This window comes from Onychostoma macrolepis, chromosome 17 (assembly GCF_012432095.1).
Source record: "Onychostoma macrolepis isolate SWU-2019 chromosome 17, ASM1243209v1, whole genome shotgun sequence".
Classification (NCBI taxonomy): Eukaryota; Metazoa; Chordata; class Actinopteri; order Cypriniformes; family Cyprinidae; genus Onychostoma; species Onychostoma macrolepis.
In genome coordinates this window covers 1,983,895-2,003,956 of record NC_081171.1, presented here as the reverse complement: position 1 = coordinate 2,003,956, position 20,062 = coordinate 1,983,895, and the positions used below count along the sequence as shown (strand labels likewise).

General features: G+C 32.6%; 3 protein-coding genes across 4 annotated transcripts in view; 1 reads left to right on the top strand and 2 right to left on the bottom strand.

Annotated features, from left to right (window-relative positions):
- On the bottom strand, positions 1-4,445 carry bub1bb (BUB1 mitotic checkpoint serine/threonine kinase Bb). 2 transcript variants are annotated; one of them, XM_058748764.1, is made up of 9 exons: positions 4,268-4,445; positions 3,851-4,005; positions 3,719-3,778; positions 3,490-3,634; positions 3,225-3,421; positions 2,127-2,308; positions 1,862-2,043; positions 1,623-1,720; positions 1-571 (listed from the first exon to the last, which is right to left on the bottom strand). In XM_058748764.1, the coding sequence occupies exons 2-9, from the start codon at positions 3,988-3,990 to the stop codon at positions 277-279; spliced, it is 1,299 nt and encodes a 432-aa protein (XP_058604747.1). In that variant the 5' UTR covers positions 3,991-4,005; positions 4,268-4,445; the 3' UTR covers positions 1-276. The 2 variants fall into 2 exon arrangements, with proteins under 2 accessions (XP_058604747.1, XP_058604746.1); XM_058748763.1 differs by having other exon boundaries at positions 4,258-4,444.
- Positions 4,446-4,837: 392 nt separating this feature from the next.
- zfyve19 (zinc finger, FYVE domain containing 19) lies at positions 4,838-14,911 on the top strand. Its single transcript, XM_058748762.1, has 11 exons — positions 4,838-5,080; positions 5,160-5,281; positions 5,367-5,423; positions 5,500-5,663; positions 6,655-6,797; positions 6,896-7,001; positions 10,164-10,382; positions 11,303-11,379; positions 12,528-12,629; positions 12,734-12,921; positions 14,100-14,911. Exons 1-11 carry the CDS (start codon positions 5,027-5,029, stop codon positions 14,179-14,181), a joined length of 1,314 nt encoding a protein of 437 aa, XP_058604745.1. The 5' UTR covers positions 4,838-5,026; the 3' UTR covers positions 14,182-14,911.
- A 1,836-nt stretch (positions 14,912-16,747) lies between these two features.
- Positions 16,748-20,062, bottom strand: part of ppp1r14d (protein phosphatase 1 regulatory inhibitor subunit 14D) — an 11,858-nt gene continuing 8,543 nt past the window's right edge. The window contains exons 2-4 of the mRNA XM_058748766.1: positions 18,484-18,564; positions 18,318-18,350; positions 16,748-17,222 (exon numbers count right to left, since the gene is read on the bottom strand). Of these exons, the coding sequence (XP_058604749.1) occupies positions 17,154-17,222; positions 18,318-18,350; positions 18,484-18,564 (183 nt within the window). The 3' untranslated portion in view covers positions 16,748-17,153. The remainder of the gene's footprint in view (positions 17,223-18,317; positions 18,351-18,483; positions 18,565-20,062) is intronic.

The following is a 20,062-nucleotide window of genomic DNA, read 5'->3' as shown; positions in this document are numbered from 1 at the left end:
AACCAGTTGCATTTATTGAAGCATTAATTACCACATACAAACAAATGACAAAATAATGCCTATTCATAAATGCTACTCTTGCAATACACACACAAAAAAATTAAAAATCCCAAAACAACGTGGCGTTACAAAAAGTATGTATGTACAAAATAAAAAGTATGTACAAAAGCATAGGAACGGTTATACACGAAGACATCTACAACAAATAATGGCCTACTTTTTCAAACATCTAAGACTGATAGATGTCTAGATAGAAAGCGCTCAGTTCTGTCCGATTCAGTTTGCATTGGTTTCCACAGGTTTTCCGTGGTCTGCAGCGCCGCTGCTGGTCTGTAGTTTGTGAGCGTGTTTCTGTCGGTAGCGCTCGGCCCGCAGCTCCTCGAAGCAGAACTCGCTGGCTCCGCTGTAGAGCAGCTCTCTGCAGTACATGCTCTGCTCTCGGCTCCTCCCGTCCTCCTGCGTCTGGAGCTGCATCCGCTCCTGCAGCATCTTCAGCGGCGTCTGCTCCGGCCTGCAGGGCTTCCGGGCCGACAGCACCGAGTTCACCGCCGGGTTGATTTTACACGGAGTCCTGCAGGAAAAAATGTCAGAAATGAGGTCAGTACACTGAAACGATAAGCACGTGAACACAGTAGTGCAGCTATAGTCAACATGAAATCTAAACACATCCTATTTTACGTTCTTAATGCATGTGCCCAGTCTTATTGTGTACAGCTCATTAGTGCAGGGCGGGGTTATTATAATTAACCAAAACTAAAATTGTTAAAGCACATCTGCTACTTAAAAAAACAAAACAAACAAAAAAAAAATAACTTATTTTAAAATAACTAAAACAGAAATAAAAATTCATAAAAACTATATAGATATTTAAAAAAATAAAACTAGTAAAAATGACAAAAAAAGAATTACAAAATATTATTTAAAACTATATATAACATCATAATACACTAATAATACTAAAATAACACTGGCACAAAGGTTTTCAAAACTAAAACCATTAAAAAAATATATATTTTTCCATTTACTTGAAATAAAATAATCCGTAATTAAAAGTTAGATGCTAAAGCAACATTTCTCATATTTATTTTGTTTAATAACTAAACTAAATTTGAAATAAAAATTAATATAAAATAAAGGCACATAAAAAATGACAGTAAAAATGCAAAAAATAAATAAATACACAGTAAAATTATTAAAACTTTAACTAAAATTAAGATAAAAAATATATATAAAAATTCTAAATATATTAATATCTAATCTTTTAGAGGCGACAGACCCAAAATATGATTAATCTCATCTGAAAGTACAGAAAGTATACTAGACACCACATTTACATTGTGAAAAATTAATATTATAAATATGTCTAAAACATAATTTGGAAAACATGTAGTTTCTATTTGGATACATTTACTGCATTTTTCTACTCATAGTACTTATTCAAATTTAAATTTTAATAAATTAATTTGTATTTATTTTTAGATTTTTGACAGTTTCTCTCTAAACTTTTCCATAGAGCCCAGTTTAAAAACCCATTTGTTATTGCATGTTATTATAAAAACAAAAGCACAATCTTTCACGTGCTGAGAGACTCGACACGCGGTGTATCTCCTGATCGCACTCACACAGCGGGAGGCTGGTCGTCCTCTTCCACAAACGGCTGGAAGCTGGGTTTAGGAGGTGGAACAGCGACGCTGAGGCCCGATCTGGACTTCAGAGGCAACTGGAATTACAAACAAAACAACATTTACCTCATAATGAATGTTGATCTGTCAGATAACAGCCTCCGTTCTCCTTCAAACGCCTAAACTAGTCAGGTAACTGGTTAAACAGGTATCATTAGCATACTGCTCAGCACTGGTACCTTCACGTTGGTCCACTTCTCAGGTTTCTGTTCGTTCTCTTTGGCTCTGGCAGTAGGCGGCGCTGTCCAGATCTCAAATTTGGGCTCCTGCGGCTCAGTTTCAGCTTTATTCTCATCAAAAATCAGCAGCCGACTGTTCTGTTTGGGGCCCAGCGGCTGTTTAAACTGGAGCCCGCGAGCATCTGTCACAAAACAACAGCGTGATCGCACCAGATTCCTGCATTTACTGCTGAATACACAGAAAAAAACTAAAGTTTCTCCTCACATCCGACCGACGCGTTCACTCTGTTGATGGGAACCACAGCCTTTTTCTTCCCTTTGGCTTTGAGCTCAGCCAGTGAGGCTCGCTGAGGATCTGCGGGTCCTTCATCTTCATCATCTTCATCATCTCCCTGTTGATCTGTCATAGATGACATCATCTGTCTGCACGCTCGTGCCTGCAAAGCCCTTGAGATCAACACATTACATGATGAGACACGACGATTCAAACCTTAAACACTACAAAACAGTGGCAGCGGTTTAAAGTGATATTTCAGATTGAGGCAATATAATCAACAGGAATGAATGTAGGGCAGGGCTTTCATTTTATGAATGAGGAATGTATTGACTTGTCATAACACTTGCTCTTTTGTTGATTTTGATTGCTTCCATTGTCCTCGTATAAGTGGCTTTGGATAAAAGCGTCTGCTAAATGACTAAATGTAAATGTTAAAATTGTCCATTTTTAGAATAACATGCACTGATTTAACCCTGTAAAGCCTGATATATTATAATAATAGTTGGAAAAATGTTAATTGAAAAGTTGATTGAACCTTAAACCAAAAAGTAAATCTTTAAAAAAAGAAAAAGAAGGTTGTATTATATTTGATGCATCAGGCTTTTATGATACACTGAGAATATGGAGAAAAAAACAGCTCAGTTTTATTCAGAGATGTATGCAGCTTGGTGCAGATGCTGATATTTATATGATGAAATTCTGATGCTTGTAAATCAATGAGATGTTTGTAACAGTGCAGCAGATACTGACATAAAATGATATAAATATTAGTCATCACTCTTTTTCTACAAAATGATTGATGGAGAATCAAGTACAGCCGAGCTGCTTCAGTCCAATAAGTGTTCATCTGGAAATATGACTGCAGTTATTCTGACATTTACTTGATATAAATCAGTCAAGATTTGACACGTGAAGCACCAGCTGAAGCTGGACGTCTGTACAATTACACTAAAAGAGCTTTTACTGGATAAAACACTCTAAAGTTATGGAGTAGACTGAGTGCGATACGTTTAACAGCAAAGTTTTGATTATGTTGATCATTTGGAGGTCTTAGAAAGACTAAATATTCATTGGAAGCTTCCAAACCTGTGAAACGCATGTAGTTTCTCTACAGGTTCTGCTCCACACTTGATGCCGTCCTGAAATACACTGTCAGCCATCTTTATATTTCCTCTCTTCTCGTACTCTTCAGACCAGGCGATGTAAAGAGCGGCTTGCGTGGTTCCGATGCCTTGAGCTTGCATGTAGCGGTAGACGTCCATCGGGTCAGAACAGCCCTCCGCCTGCAAGGAAACACGTTTAAAACACTATAACGCCATTTGAATATTCATCTAGAAGGTTCGTCACTCACAAACTCGATCCAGAGCTCAACGTAGCGAACGTCATTGTGATATTTCTTGTCGGATGTGAAGCGCGTAACAGCTCTTTCAAGAAGCACTGATAAATTACTCTCCTTTCCACCCTGTGGATACGTCTGCTTTGTCCATTTCATGTACCTGCATTTGAAAAAATAAGACTTTTATATGATTTGTACATCAGAAGTCAACATGCAATACATCAGTCATCATAATAATCCACACCTGACCCAAACATCTAGAGGATCGTCTCCATCATACATGCGCAGCTCAGACTCAAACGCTCTAAAAAAGAAAGATAGTAAGTTAATGAACTGTTCAGGAATAGGTCTATAGTTTTATTAAAACATCACTCACTGTTTCTTCTGATTGAGGGCCGTGTGGTTCCCCTCCTGCTGCTGACACAGAGCCTGGTGCAGGGCCGATACAGAGCGGCCTTGTCTCAAAGGCTGGATATTTTCTTTACACAATTCCCAATCAGCATCACACTCTGCCATGACTGGAGATCTGATCTATAAGAACAATAACAGATGGTACATACGATACTGAATGGTTACCATAATCATACATACATCATGGTAAGGTAAATACAATGTCCTAAAAAGCATAAAATCAAAGCTCATGAAGAAATAATGCAGCAAATAGTGAGGAAAAAGTCACAATAAAAGCATAGAAAAGTATCTGATCGTGTGATATTGCACACAGTTCAAGTCAAAATAAAACACTTCATGGAAGTAACCTCACAGAAAACAAATATAACTTACATTTTCCTACCAGAAAACTCCTTTATATGCGTCTCTTCGTCAAACCACGCGACTTTACGAAGCAAAAATGCACAAATATGCGTTTAGTTGCTATATTTCTCGCTCTTGTGTGATTGTGTTGTCTCTTCGTGTTCACACTGACGGAGCAAAAGACGTTTGAACGAAAACCGGAAGCGCGCCAAAGGGATTCCGATTGGGCGAGCCGCTCACGTGACCACGCGACAGCCATTTAGAGCTTCTCTAAAATAATAACATGTTATTATTATTATTATTTTAAATAAACAAAAGCATTTGTATTTTTAATGTATTATAATAGCGATATTGTTTTTGACAGGTGTTTTTGTTCGTCATAAATTTCGACTAAGCGAGAACGTTGCCGTCATGTTGCATTCTGGGAAAATGAGTTTTCCTTGCCCGTTTCAACTTTAACAGCTTTGATTGTTCTATACAAAATTACTGTTAAGGTAATTTTAGGTATTTATTATAATGTCTAAAAGGCCTCTACAATTTTCCGCATGTGTTAATCCTTTCAAACTACTATAATTTTAATTGCTTCAAGCGAGAAGACTACATTTCCCGACACATCCCAGTTCTCACAGCGCTTCCTGTGTTTACATGCTCTGATTCAAGAGAAATGGAATTGATACGAGTGCGTCTGAAATCGCAATATACACTAAAAGTATGCTTTTAATTATTATTATCTCGAGCACTTAAAGTGTCACACTGGCAAAGCCAGGCCTGTTTGTGTGTCTCCCTGAAGAATCTCAATATGGATAACCGCTGTTACGGCTGTGCATCAAAGTTCACTCTCTTCAGAAAAGAGGTTAGCGAATATAAACATAGTTTATTTCATTTCACCACCTTAATAGGGAAGCGTTTGACTCGGTTTTGTGTTTTTGCAGTTGGGTTGTAAAAACTGCGGCCATTCTTTCTGCTCTGGATGTCTGACATTCAATGCTGTGGTGCCAAAATATGGAAACAGCCAGCAGAAAGTCTGCAAACAGTGTTATGGAAACTTAACAAGGTCTGGAAGCCAAACACAGTTTATATTTCGACTAGACACTGGTTGTATATTCACTAATGCACAACTGACAGGTCTTTCTGTGCAGTTCAGGCAACCAGACTGATGCTGCTGGCAGATGGTCCCCACCTGAAAACTACAAAAAGTAAGAATCTATAGGTGTACCTTGTGAAATACAGCTGTGTGTTAATGTACTAAGACAGATCTGTGGCGTCTTACAGGCGAGTTGCTGCTCTTGAAGCCAAACAAGCTCAGCAGAATCAGCCTTCCAGACCTACAGGAGCAAAAAGCAGCTCTGTGAGTCTGATTTCTACCAGAGGACTCAGTAAAGAGGACCAGATCATCGCAGAACGACTCAACAAGCTGAGAGAGGAAACCAAGCCAAGTAAGATCCGTCAAAATCTGCTTTCTTGATTGTTTATATTGTCATATAATGTAAACTTTATTATCATCCAGCTCTAATCTGCCAAATGCAACTATAATGCATGAAGATATTAAGATGTTATGAACATTATGAACAACATGCTTTGCTTGATATTCGGTTGCATTCAAGACATCCGAGAACAAGTGATGATGTTTTTCATTTTGTGTCAAATTATCCATAAACCATAATCTCGTAGAGGTTCGGTGGTTGCTCAAGGGCTCAATGTTAAATATTCATGAATTAAAAACTGTGTGACGTGGCTTTTAATCAGTAGTAATTGGTCAAATTGATGCTTGAATGTAATAATGCAATGCAAGTCGCTTTAGATAAAAGCATCTGCAGGGGTCTGAGGTCAGTGTAAAAAAATGTAATAAATAAATAAAAACAGTTTAAAATAAATAAATAAGTGAATAAAAATGTAAAATCTTTATTAAAAATAAATAAAATTTGATTAAATTAAATAAATTAAAATAAATTAAAAACTGAATAGAAACAAAAATGTTTTCCAAATAATATTTTAGGGATATTTATAATATTAATATTTTATTTCAGCTTTTAATAATTTTATTTCAGCTAGTTGCTGAGGCAACATGTCAATTTTTTAATCAGTTTAATTTAATAAAAAAAGAAATAACATTAATAAACAATTTTAAAAATGTGTATTAAATACGATTAACTATATATTACAAATATATATAAAAAAAAAAAAAAAAGCTAATAAAAATGTGAAACAAAATATAAAAATAAAAACAAATAAAAAATACTATTATATTTTAATTAATTATTTGTATGTCAGTGATACTAAAATAACTCTGGTAAAACTTAATAATAACTTTAGTATAGCGCCTTTATAAGTTGCTTTCTCAAAGCAAAAAACTAGAAGAATAACAGAAGAATGAAACAAATTCTCTTCTGCGTCCATTAGCCGACGTGTCTCTCTGTGTCCTATCAGAGTCCATACCGTCAGAGAAGGAGCTGGAGTCTCGTCTCGCTGCCTTAAAGGCCCCGATTCAGCCGGTGCCGTCTGCTAAAGACATGGAGGAGCGTCTGGCTGCCTTACAGGGACGACCGTCGCCCTCTCAAGCCCCACAGCCTGTAATACAATATCAGCTTTCACCAGAAATGTTCTTGGAAAGAATTTCGCCATGAATGATACAACTACGCACTTTTGTGTGGATGTTTAATGTGTGCAGGTTCATCAGCCGCCCGACGGCAGAACTCAGACAGAACAGACCAATGATTTGATCACCCAGATGACGGAGGAAGTTGCTATTGATAACCAGCATCCATCTTCAGAGGGTACTTTCACCATTTTTAATTGCATAATTTATTTTCAGTCATGAATTTTAATATCCTGATTTAGTTTTATGATGAATAATGCATTGCAATTTCATAGTGCATATTTAAATTGATTTCAGAACACAAGATAAATGATTAAAAATCTTTATTTTATTAAACAATGAACATTAGATGGTTTTATAAAGCAATAAGCATCACAAAACCATGTTACTGTGGTTGATGCAAAACCATTGCTTTTGGGCTATTTTGCTTACATGACATATCTAAGACTAGGGGAAAGAATCCACAATATGAATTGAAGTATGTATTTTATTGCACTTTATCTATTGCATCAGTACAATTCATATATTTAAAGGCTGTGAGGTTTTTTTGCAGCATTTACATGTTACACCAATCTTTTTATTTTATTTTATATCCAGAAGGGGTTTGTTTATGTATCATTCACCTTATATTTTATTCATAAAAACATGGTGAAAATATATTTACTTTGTCTGTTGAATAAAATAAATGATAAAACAATTATTAGGATAAATAAAAATTAGACGAATTATATTATGTTGGATTAAATTAAATGAAAATTGATTAAAATAAATTTACAAAAATAATTTAATAAACAGATAAATACTATAGTAAGTGGAAAAATATAATAATGTGACTTAATAGAAACTAAACATTTTCCAAATAATATTTTAGGTATAAAAAAGGAAAATCCAAGGCACTCTTCTTCAAAATGATTTAAAAAGCCTTTATTTTACTGGCTATTTCATATTAGAAAATATAAAAGACATGGGAAAAAAGAAACCCACGCGTAGCGGCACAAATAGCCTTCTTCAGGGTATGCTTCCCAGACAAACAATTTCCCCTTTTACTACTAATTAGAAACACCTGAGTGACATGGTAAATTACCACATGAAGTATGCCAAAACAATCCACTAGGTGGCTAGCTGTGAATATTCACATACATATGTGCATATTTATATATATATATATATATATATATATATATATATATATATATATATAGTCCACTAGATGGCATACATCATAAATATCTACAAACAAGGAAAGTCCACTAGGTGGCTACATTACAAATTAAGCCCAAACAAATATATACATACATATACATACATACATACACACACACATATATATATATATATACATACATATGTACATATAGAGAGAGAGGGAGAGAGCGAATGGTCAGAAGAAAGGACTGAAATCTATTTCTTCATTCAACCCAGGGTACACTGTGGCCTGTAAATTGTATATATATATATATATATATATATATATATATATATATATAAAATGTTTCTCTCTGTAAAAGTAATTTTAATCGGTCACCACCGAATGTTCTTTTAATCATTTCTAAACCCTCAACCATTAGGCCTTCTGGATTACTATTGTGCACATTTTGGAAATGTTTAGCCATAGGATAATCCAAATTGGCTTTCCTAATGGCATTTGTGTGCTCTTTGAGACGTCTCTTGGTCCGGCCTACATAACAACATCCACATTTGCATGATAATCTGTATACCACAAAAGTAGTGTTACAATTAATGAATGCTTTTATGTTATACATCTTATTTGTCTTAAAGTCACAGAATTGTTTGCTTTCTTTAACGTTAGAACAATGATTGCATAACCCACATTTGTAAGTACCTTCTAACTGTCTGTGAAGCCAAGTAATCTGTTTTTTGGCTGGAAGATGACTTGGTACTAACCTATTGCGTAATGTAGGGGCCCTCTTAAAACTAATTTTTGGAGGTACAGGAAACACTTCTCTAAGGACAGAGTCACTCTTAATAAGATTCCAATTTGAGTATATTATCCTTTTTATGGGATTGGCCAAAGAGCTATATTTTGTAACAAAAAAGCCTGGTTTTGTTTAGAGGATCGTTTTTTCTTTTTCTGGAGTAGCTCTGATCTAGGAATGGACTGGGCTTTCCTATTAGCATCATGTAGGATAGCCCCTTTGTGAAAATAGCTTGTACTTCATATTCATTGTCGGTATCGCAAATACGTCTAAGACGTTGGAACTGGCCAAAAGGTATATTATTTTTTAGCCAATTTGAATGGAAACTATCTGCTTTCAACATAGTGTTTCTATCAGTTGTTTTGCGATACACAGTAGTGTGGAGCTTCCCATCTTTACCATTAAAAATTGTTAAATCTAAAAAATTAATGGTCGTTTTAGAATGTTCCATGCATAATATTTTATTTAATATTATATAATATTTTAGGTATATTTATAATATTATAATATTATAATATAGGCTTAAATTTTAAAATATTCTAGATATTCTCAACTAATAACTATAAAACCCTAGTTGTTACTTTTATTAAGTTTTCACTTGAAATAAAATGAACTTTAACTGAAATAATAAATATATATATTTTGTTCCTATTTTATTTTATCCCTAAAACATGGTGAAAATATATTTATTTTGTCTGTTGAATAAAATAAAGGATAAAAAATTATTAGGATAAATAAAAATTAGATGAATTATATTATGTTGAATTAAATTAAATTAAATGAAAACTGATTAAAATAAATTTACAAAATTATTAAAATAATTTAATAATCAGATAAATACTATAGTAAGTGGAAAAATATAATAATGTGACTTAATAGAAACTAAACATTTTCCAAATAATATTTTAGGTATATTTATAATATTAATTTATAATGTTGTTAATAGGCTACAGTTGTTTTCCCTTCACACTGTGATTATCTTAATCAAATTATCATCTTAAATTTTAACTAATAATAAAAGTAACAACTAGGGTTATTATAGTTAAGTTTTCACTTGAAATAAAATGAACTTTAACTGAAATAATAAAAAAAAAAAAAAACTTATTTTATTTTATCCCTAAAACATGATGAAAATGTATTTTGTTCAGTCAGTTGACAGTGTTTTTCTGATTTGTGGAGTGATAAAAAGAGATAATTGAAATCACTTCTGTGAAAACCTAAATGAAAGAATTTTGAACTTGGCTTGATACAATGTTTCGATTTTTTTCCTGGAAATGTATGTGAATATTTAATGAGATCATTTGCATATTTAAGCATAATATTTCAGAAAACCTATAACGCACTGTGATTAGTCAACTGGGGAAAGTATGATGACATTTCTCGATTTTCTCTGAATTGCGCAGATACAGACGAACCATTAAACGATCTTAATAAACAAGAGGGCGGGGGTGTGAATGAGAACGTGGATGACGGCGAGCTGTCAGTCAAACAGCTGGAGGCGGAGAAGAGCCGTGTGCTGGAGGAGGCCATGCAGGAGCTGAAGAAAGACAAACACAACCAGCAGCAGATGCTGGAGATGGCCAAGAGACTGGCTTTACTGCAGGGACGGGATCCTGAGCAGGGTGCGTTCACATCCAGGCACACACGGCCCGCTTCAGCGCTCACTAGAACCAGAAATATATCAGATCTGAAATGATCATCTTTTAGGCTGAATGCATATCAGTTTCTGACCAAAATGACTGTTGAACAAGAAAAAATGTAGGGCTGGACTTGAAGTTGAAGACAAAAAGTTAAAAAATAAAATAAAATAAAGACCTAAAAATATATGGTAACACTTTACAATAAGGTTCATTAGTTTATTACATTAGTAGACATTAACTAATAATGAACAGCATTTATTAATCTTAGTTAATGTTAATTTCAGCATTTACTAATGCATTATTAAAATCACAAGTTGTGTTTGTTAACATTAGTTAATGCAACATGAATAAACAATGAACAGCTGTATTTTCATTAACTAAGATTAATAAATAGAGTAATAAATGCATTGTTTGTTCATGTTAGTTAATACATTAACTAATGTTAACAAATGACACCTTATTGTAAACTGTTACCAAATATATATATATATATATATATAAAATGGAAAAAAATCATAGATGAAGCATTCTCAAAAAGTAACATGCATTATAAAAATAAATGGGCTCAGTTTAAATTAATGCAGACTTTATGCTTGCATGCATGTTTTTGGTTTAAAGGAATGTCTAAGAGTGACCCATTTGTTAGTGCATGTTAAAAAAAATTTAATTGTTCATATTCTCTTCACAATCAAAATCTCATATAACTTTCTCGACATTTGACTTAAAAAATTTTATGAAGCATCAAGGCTGCATTACAGGGGAAATGTCATCCAATCAGATCTTAATATATTAATTCGACTGAATTTCCTCTCAGATTAATGGAAGTTAAATGCATTGTGAATGATGCATCATGTTGCCTTTAAATAGCTGGATAATACAGCAGTGTTTCTGTGTTTGTTCAGTCGGACAGTCAGATTTCCAGCAGCCTGACAGTGATGAGGAGACGGAGGAAGAGGCCATCAGCAGGGTGATGAAGAAGGTCTGGGATATTTATAATATCAAAACAAGATGTCCTACAAATAGTCTTTGTCTGTGGATTCATCTAGAAATAACAGAAGACAGTGTTTACAGTGAAACTTTAATAACTCTTTTTTCTAATCGCAAAACCATTGTGCAATAAGTCATTGCAGAAATGAAAATTTGGACACACTGAACTCAATTTAATGGTAATAATTATTACATAAAAGTAAAAAATTATGACTGTTGTCATAACTATGAGATGGAAAGTCGAAATTATGACATACCAAGTCAACTATGAGATAAACAGTCATAATAATGACAAAAGTAAAAATGAATGTGTCAATTATAACACACTGAGTCATAACAATGAGATAAATAGTCATAATTATGACAAAATGAAAAATGATTAAGTCATGATTATGAGGTACAAGGTCAAAATTCAACTATGAGATAAAAACTATGAGATTTGTTTTAAAAGTAAAACAAAAGTCATACTAAGTCATGATTATTAAAAAGTCGAAATTGACACACTAAGTCAGCTATGAGACAAATAGTTTTTTTAATTATGACATAAAAGTAAAAAACCATAAGCTCAAAATTATGAAATACTAAGTCATAGTTATGACATGAAAAGTCATGCTTATAAAATAAGTCTAAATAGTCGTAATTATGACAAAAAGTCAAAAAGTTGATGTTAACTATGTAGTGCCGTCAAACGATTAATCGCATCCAAAATAAAAGTTTTGTTTACATAATATATGTGTGTGTATACTGCGTATATTTATTATGTATATATAAATACAAACACATGCATGTATATGTTTAAGAAAAATATGTTTAGGTTTATATATATCAAACATATTTATATATAATATAAAATAAAAGAATATGAATATATAAATGTATAAACATAAAAATAGATACTGTATGTGTGTGTATTTCATTTATGTATACATAATAAATATACACAGTACACATACATATTTTGGATGCGATTAATTGCGATTAATCGTTCGGCAGCACTATAACTATAGTAGTGTACACTATTATAACCTGCTTGTTTTGACCTGTGGCACGTCTCATAACAACCACCAGAGGTCGCTCTCCAGACAGATCCATCAGAACTCAGCTTGAAGGCGTCCTGTGTGTATTTTGTCTCTCGTTCAGTTATCAGAGGAGGCGGCTCTAGACGAGGCCAGCGGCTACAACATCCCTCCCGAGCTCAGCGGCCCGATGAACAGAGAGAAGGACACGTCCGGCAGGAGACCGGTAACAGCCCTACACACACGTGTGCATCACACAAACACATGCTGAAGACCAAATAAACTTCTTCTGAGTCTGAATTGTGCATTATTTATCCGTTTGTGTTTAAGCTCTCAGCGCCGCGGTCTAAATCGAAGCCGGCGGCTGCTGTCTCGCAGATCCGGCGACTGAACGATGGAGATAGTGATGAGGATGAGGATGATGATGAAGAGCTGCCGTGGTGCTGCATCTGTAATCAGGACGCCACTGTTCGCTGCCACACGTGTGAGCGGGATCTGTACTGCGCACGCTGCTTTAGGTACGATCGATCGGTGACGGCCGTCTCATTTCTCGTGTTGTCTTTATGAGCGTCACTAGCACAAGTACTCATACTCATCAAACCTCTAGCACTGAGTATTCATAAGAATCATATTCTAGCATACGGTTCTTGACAGTTTCTATTTACATTCTTTGCTCATAAGAAAAAAAGTCAAGCTTTGGTAAATCATGATTATAGGATGCAATATGCAATATAAAAAAAGTCATAATAATGACAAAAAGTCCAAATTGAGATAAAAAAAAAAAAAAGCCATTATTATGGGATTAAAAGACAAAATTATGACATAAAAATTCTAAATTATGATGTACTAATTATTGTCATTAGTATGATATACATAACTATGAGATCTAAAGTTGGCATAGTAAGTCTTACTAATTGACACAAGTCTATTTTGAGAAAAAAAAAGTTGTAACTATCAAATAAAAAGATTAATTAAAGTTAAAGTCATAATTACGACATCAAAAAACATAATTATGACATGATATTATGTCGAAATTGACATACTAAGCCATAACTATGAAATAAAAAGTCTTAATGATCAAAAAAGTTGTAATTATGACAAGTTGAAAAGTCATAAATATGACTTTAAAAATAATAATTATTATATAGTTAGTCATAAAGTATGAGATAAAAAAAGTCATAATTATCAAAAAAAGTAAAAACTCGTAATTATGACATGAAATGTTGAAAAGACATAATTATGACAGTCAAAACAAGATATATTAAGTTATAATTATGAAATAAGAAGTCATAATTACCAAATAAGACCTAACAAGTCATAATAAAAGTTATAAATAATGCTTATCTATAAATTATAATGCTTTGGTAAATCATAATTATGATTGTTTTATGTCCGAATTATGACTTGCTATCTCATAATTGTGACATTTTTATGATATGTGAAATATGATTTACCAGTGCATGTTTTTTTTGGCCTTATGTGGCAGAAATGAGCTTCCATACTAAACTGTTTTTTTAATTTTATGCCCGTTTTATGCCCGTCAGATGTATAATTTTAACTCTTGTATTTAACGAGTTGAAAGTTAACCTCTCGCTCTCTCTCATTCAGGAATCATTCACTGGGATCTTGCCGAGTGAGCTGTGTTTTGACGTACCGTACAATATCAGTGTAATAATTTTCTTTGATTCTGCCACAGGGAAGGTCACGACAAATACGACCGAAAAGAGCATCGCACCTCCTCATATACGGCCCCTAAGAAAGGCAAGAAGAAAACCTGAGACCTCCACGAGCGGCCGTATGATTCAGCTGATTTAACTTATTTAATCATAGCCAACAGAAAATAATAATGTCGCTTCAATATGCATCTGCCAACGCAGCAGCCTTAGACTCAAGACTGTTCAAAGATTGTTGGAAGCTTGAGAAATGATTGGTTTGGATCAGCTTTACAGGCTCAGACTGTAATATGACTGTCTGTAAATATAAAACTGGACTTAAAACATCAATAAAACACTTGAACGGACAGCAGGTCATGTGCTCGAGAGAACTAGTTATTGTTTTATGATTTACCTGCATCTGATGTTTGTGTTTTGTCATTATATCTGTTGTAAAGCAACTCACTCTCATTCATTACACACATTTGCTATACAATAATCTCTAATTGCATTATAACGAATGCATTCATAATTCTGAATGTCTCACAGAAGGTTTTTTTGAATGCTGTCGTGTCTGAACTCATAAACGCTCACGCTTCTATTGGATTCTCTTCTGAGCAGCTCTCGTCTTTGCTGGTATTTCCATGTTGTGATGAATAATTGAGGCTGAGAGCGCTGTCGGAGACGTATGACAGGAAGTACATTAGTGTTTGAGAGCCATATACTGACATTTAAGACGCCACAGTACTCTATCGTCTTGTACTTACTGTGTTTATTGTGGGTTGTTTATTTGTTGGCATCAGCTTTGGCAGAGATAACAAAAAGACTAGATTCAAATAAATGGAGAAAAATTAAATGTAGTGTGTGTGTGTGTAAGATGTGAATTGTACACTGAGTTAATCAAAGCACATATCGCTACATCAGCTGCTTTACTGTGTTGTCAATTTATGGCCTCGTTAACGTGTGTGTGTGTGTGTGTGTGTGTGTGTGTACAGTAAACCAGTGTTTGTCGTTCAGCCCACATAAACGTTCTGTAATTATATCACACACCAAGATGTAGTCATGATCTAAAAAGCATAGTCATGGTTTTCTTTTTTCTTTTATTTTGAGCATTACTTTTTATTTAATTTAATGTTATTTAGAGCTTTACATCTGTATTTTATTTTATTTTATTTTCTATTACTTTTAACTTATTTTGAGCATTACCCGTATTTTATTTTACTTTTATTTTGAGTATTATACTTGTATTTTTTTTATATTACTTTTTACTTTATTTAGAGCATTACACCTGAGTTTTATTTTATTTTAAACATTATACTTTATTGATTTTTATTTATAACAAAAACAAAAAGACAAAATTTAAATAAATGGAGAAAAATTAAATGTATTAACTAAGTGTGTTATGTGTGTGTAAGATGTGAATTGTACACGGAGTTAATCAAAGCACATATCAGCACATCAGCTGCTTTACTGTGTTGTCACTTTATGACCTTGTTAACGTGTGTGTGTGTGTGTGTGTGTGTGTGTGTGTGTGTTTACAGTAAACCAGTGTTTGTCCTTCAGCCCATTCTGTAATTACATCACACACCAAGATGTTATCGTGACCTAAAAAGCCGTCATGGTTTTCATTTGATTTATTTATTTTTTATTATTGTATTTTATTTTACTTTTTATTTAATTTAATGTTATTTAGAGCATTACATCTTTATTTTATTTTATTTTATATATATATATATATATATATATATATATATATATATATATATTCATTTTATTTTTTATTTTATTTTATTTTATTTTATTTTTTTATTTTATTTTATTTTATTTTTTTATTTTGTTTTTATTTTGAACATTGCACCTCTATTTCATTTTACTGTTTATTCTCAAAACACCGGGCACTTCTGATCATCACAGAAAACAGCTGAGGTTAATGACTAAACCAAGTAATGTGGCATAAAAGTTAACCTTCAACAACCATCTTTACTCTTTATTACCACGACATGCACTTTTGCTTTCTCCAGCCTTAATGTTGTTTACTGGCGTGTTTTATTGTGTTTTATAGTTCACTGGCCTCACACACTGGAGTTTATGTTTGTTAAACTGCGTTTTTCCCATCTCCTTTTAAAATTCATATAATTTAAAGTACTTTAAAAGCTTTAATCAAATGCAAACATACATTAAAAGAATATTCTGGGTTATAGACAGAATCTGTGACATGCTGTTGATCACCAAAGCCAGTTTATAAAAAAACAAACAAACATTATATTTATAGTCAAACACGTGAAGCCTGATGGTCAGAGGGCTTAAAAGCATTTGTATTTTTTCTTCAGTAAAATGTTTGTTATTTGAGCCGTAAACTGTTTAAATCGCCTTATTAGTGTTGCTGGATGTGTTTGGAGTTATGCATTATGCACATCTTTTATTTATTCTCATGCAGATCATCTAAATATCATCAGGTTTACCAGACATACATATGCATGAGGTGAAATACTGGATAAATTAATGCAATACTGATGCATTTCATGCTGACATGCGTGTTTTTGTTATATGTTATTGTATGTAAGTGTTACGAAAGATGCATATTTCACCATTTTCTAACCTGGAATATTCTGCACTTATGAGACAGTATTAATTGTCATGTAGTAAATAAAGTGTGAAATTGAAATCAGACAACGGCAGAATGTAAGAAAGATATCCTAGATTCTGATTTTATTATCACGAACTGTATCTATGCTCTTCATCTAAAATCTTGAAAAGAAATGGTTTATTATTACATACAACACTTGTCAGAACAAAATATATATAAATAGGGAACAAAATGTACATGTCACAAAAAAGCATCTCGTTTGAGTAATAATAGGCAATATTTTATCTGCAATGCTAGAGAAACTGTACAGAGTTATTAGTGGTCAAAAACACTGTTTCTAGAGGTTTCCATCATTGACCCATGTGTGCGGTGAATTATAGAAACGTCCACAGACAGACACACAACGCTCTACAGACAGGAGGGTGTGGGCGGGGCTTGGTGTTGTGGGCGGGGTCAGGGCGGGGCCGGATGCTTCACATTATCTTGAAAAATCCATTCCTTTGACCTAATACTATTTCTTCAGAGATCCAGACATCTTCCGCAGTCCCTTCATCCGGTACAGCAGACCGTTGATAAAGTCCTGCGGTCAGAAAGAGATCCTGGTTAAGGTTTAGAGTGCTGTTAAAGCTTAAAAACAATGTTTTGCTTAATTTATTATGAAAAACTGGCCGTTAAAACCATCTATGGTGGTGTAACTTAGTTAGTTGCACTTTCTTTTATGTTAAAATTACAATTTTAAGCCTAAATATGAAAATAAAATGTATTTGGATAACACAGTTTTAACATTAAAAACATTATGTACTAATGTATATAATATTACATAATTATAAATTTGTTCAAATATTTATTAATAAACTATGACATGATTTTTTTACTTTTTTGAGTGCTGCAGACATCTTTTATATATGACTGCAAAATATTAATCACATTAAGCTTATTAGTTTATTTATGTTAAAACTGTGTAATTCAGATTTATATGCAATCCAAATACATAAAAGTCTGAAATTTAGGCCTAATTTTTTTTTTTTTTTTTTTTTTTTTTTTTTGCAGTGCATCTGATTTTTAGGGGAATTTTCTTCATAATATTCATTCAAAATTAATATTTATAAAAACTAATAAAGATGACTAAAATGAAAACGGAAAATAGAAAACATAAAAGCAAATTCAAAATATTAATACATACTCTAATACTTTAATAAATAAAATAAAACATATAATTATTAGATGGAAAAACTTTAAAAAAATAAATAAATTTTTTTTAATGAAATAGAAATTCCCTTGTTAGAAGTTCCACTGGTAACTAAGTGAAAATAAGCTTAAGTAAAATGACTAAAACTGAAATAAAAAAACAAAAAAAACAAAGCTAAATAATTCTAAATAAATAATATAAAACATATATATATATATATATATATATATATATATATATATATATATATATATATAAAACTTAAATTACTAAAACTTAAATTAAATATGTATATATATATATATATATATATATTATATGCCATTAAAATACATAAATCTTACATTTAGGCCTAAATATTTTTGATGCATCTGATTTTTAGGTAAATTTTCTTCATAATCACTGTAATATAAAGCACGACTCATCTGTTAATAAGTGCATATGAAAGCTGTTTGTAGTTTCTTCCAGGTCTGAGTTTTCTCTTACCTCCTTTGGCTTTCCACATTCTTGCAAAAGCTCCTGTTAAAACACAGAACAGCAGATACAACATCTGTACATGTTTGTCATAAAGTTATAGATGCATGCAGTCACCTGATGCACTTTCGCACTGGTTAAGTGTATGATGTTATGATTGAGCTGAAGCTGAACGTACGTGCAGTCGAGATCTCTGCTCTGTGTCCGTCAGCTCTAGAAGTTCATCGATGTCGATCTCCAGCTCAGGAATCTCCTCCTCCTGCACAGACAATCAATGACTCGTAACCCAGACACCGCTCCTTTAATTGCAAAACAAATCTATTAATAATTATGAAACATATTGCTCCAGAGATATTGCTGATGCAGTCAAACTACAAACTGCAGTGTGTCTAACTGAGAAATTATGTTGGAAACGCAACAACAGTAAGAGTCAGGCTATGAAAGTCTAGAAGAAAATCTAATTATGATAAAGATTTTAGGTGGCTGGATGCCATAAAGCATAAACACAGTATGATTCATTGACTCTCATCGGTGTTAAATTTCATTAATGCTTATTGCTGGATGATGGCCCATAGGGCAATGCAATGTAATGTAATGTAATGTAATGTAATGTAATGTAATTTAATTTAATTTAATTTAATTTAATTTAATTTAATTTAATTTAATTTAATTTAATTTAATTTAATTTAATTTAATTTAATTTAATTTAATTTAATTTAATTTAATTTAATTTAATTTAATTTACAGGCTTGAATATTTTTCAAGTATATTTTTAAATATATTTCAAAATGGCTAAAATGTATTTTCTAAAATATATTTCAAGATATATATTTATTATATTTATTTTCTGTCAATATTTTTTTGGCAGTTTCTTTGTATATTTGTAAAAATATTTTTTCAAAATAAAATATATTTTTTAAATCATTTAAAAATATATTTTCCCCTCCATATATTTCATGTTTGAAGAAAAACTTTATTTGTTGACCTTTGCCTTATTTGTAGGCAACTATTTTTTTGTAGGCACTGATTGGAAATGTATTTTCTTGCCACTTGAATACATTTTGAAATACATTTTGGTATATGATGGTTGAAACTATATATATATATATATATATATTTACTTCTTTTTTTTTTCTGGGCAAAAAATATTTGGCCAGAAAAAATATGCGATTTTTTTTTTTTTTTTTTGCGATATGGTGGATAGTCACCATAGAATAAAAAATCCATAGAAAAACAGATAATGTCCTGGAAGAGAATGACCAGTACATTTTCCAAATTTATGGACATTTCCTTCAACCCATAAACACTGCATAATACAGTGCGTAGTTCAAAGTACAGGTAAAACACCTGTAAAAAATCTATATGAAAAATTCCTTCATATTACATCGGGCTGTATTTTTACAGACTTTTCTTAAAGTGAATATAATTTATGTCAGATATCATATATGGAAGATTATACCTTGCAGTTGCTAATAGTCTTTGAGTTTGAAGCTCAAAGCGTCTCTGCTGGAGTGTTTTAATGACATCCGATCTTAAAAGCATCTCAAATTAGACTGATGAGAGAAATAATGACCCCCAGAGTGACACCGCATTAAAAACCACACCATTGACTTTAAACTCAACGCACTAATTGCTGCTCACATGAATATTAGAGGAACTCAGAGACGAGAACTTTAGAGGAACTGCTGTGTTAGCAGCCGCTAATTACCCCACGGGGCAGTTATTACAGCTGCTTCTGTTAGGCTGCGTTTATATAG

Excerpts from the sequence above, each read along its gene's own strand:
- bub1bb (XM_058748764.1), bottom strand. The coding sequence starts at position 3,990 with ATGGCAGAGTGTGATGCTGATTGGGAATTGTGTAAAGAAAATATCCAG. Across the intron at positions 2,044-2,126 it reads AGTGAACGCGTCGGTCGGAT|ATGCTCGCGGGCTCCAGTTT; the intron begins GTGAGGAGAAAC and ends GTTTTGTGACAG. Across the intron at positions 572-1,622 it reads GACGACCAGCCTCCCGCTGT|GACTCCGTGTAAAATCAACC; the intron begins GTGAGTGCGATC and ends TTTTTCCTGCAG.
- zfyve19 (XM_058748762.1), top strand. The coding sequence starts at position 5,027 with ATGGATAACCGCTGTTACGGCTGTGCATCAAAGTTCACTCTCTTCAGA. Across the intron at positions 5,081-5,159 it reads TCACTCTCTTCAGAAAAGAG|TTGGGTTGTAAAAACTGCGG; the intron begins GTTAGCGAATAT and ends GTGTTTTTGCAG. Across the intron at positions 6,798-6,895 it reads CCTCTCAAGCCCCACAGCCT|GTTCATCAGCCGCCCGACGG; the intron begins GTAATACAATAT and ends TAATGTGTGCAG.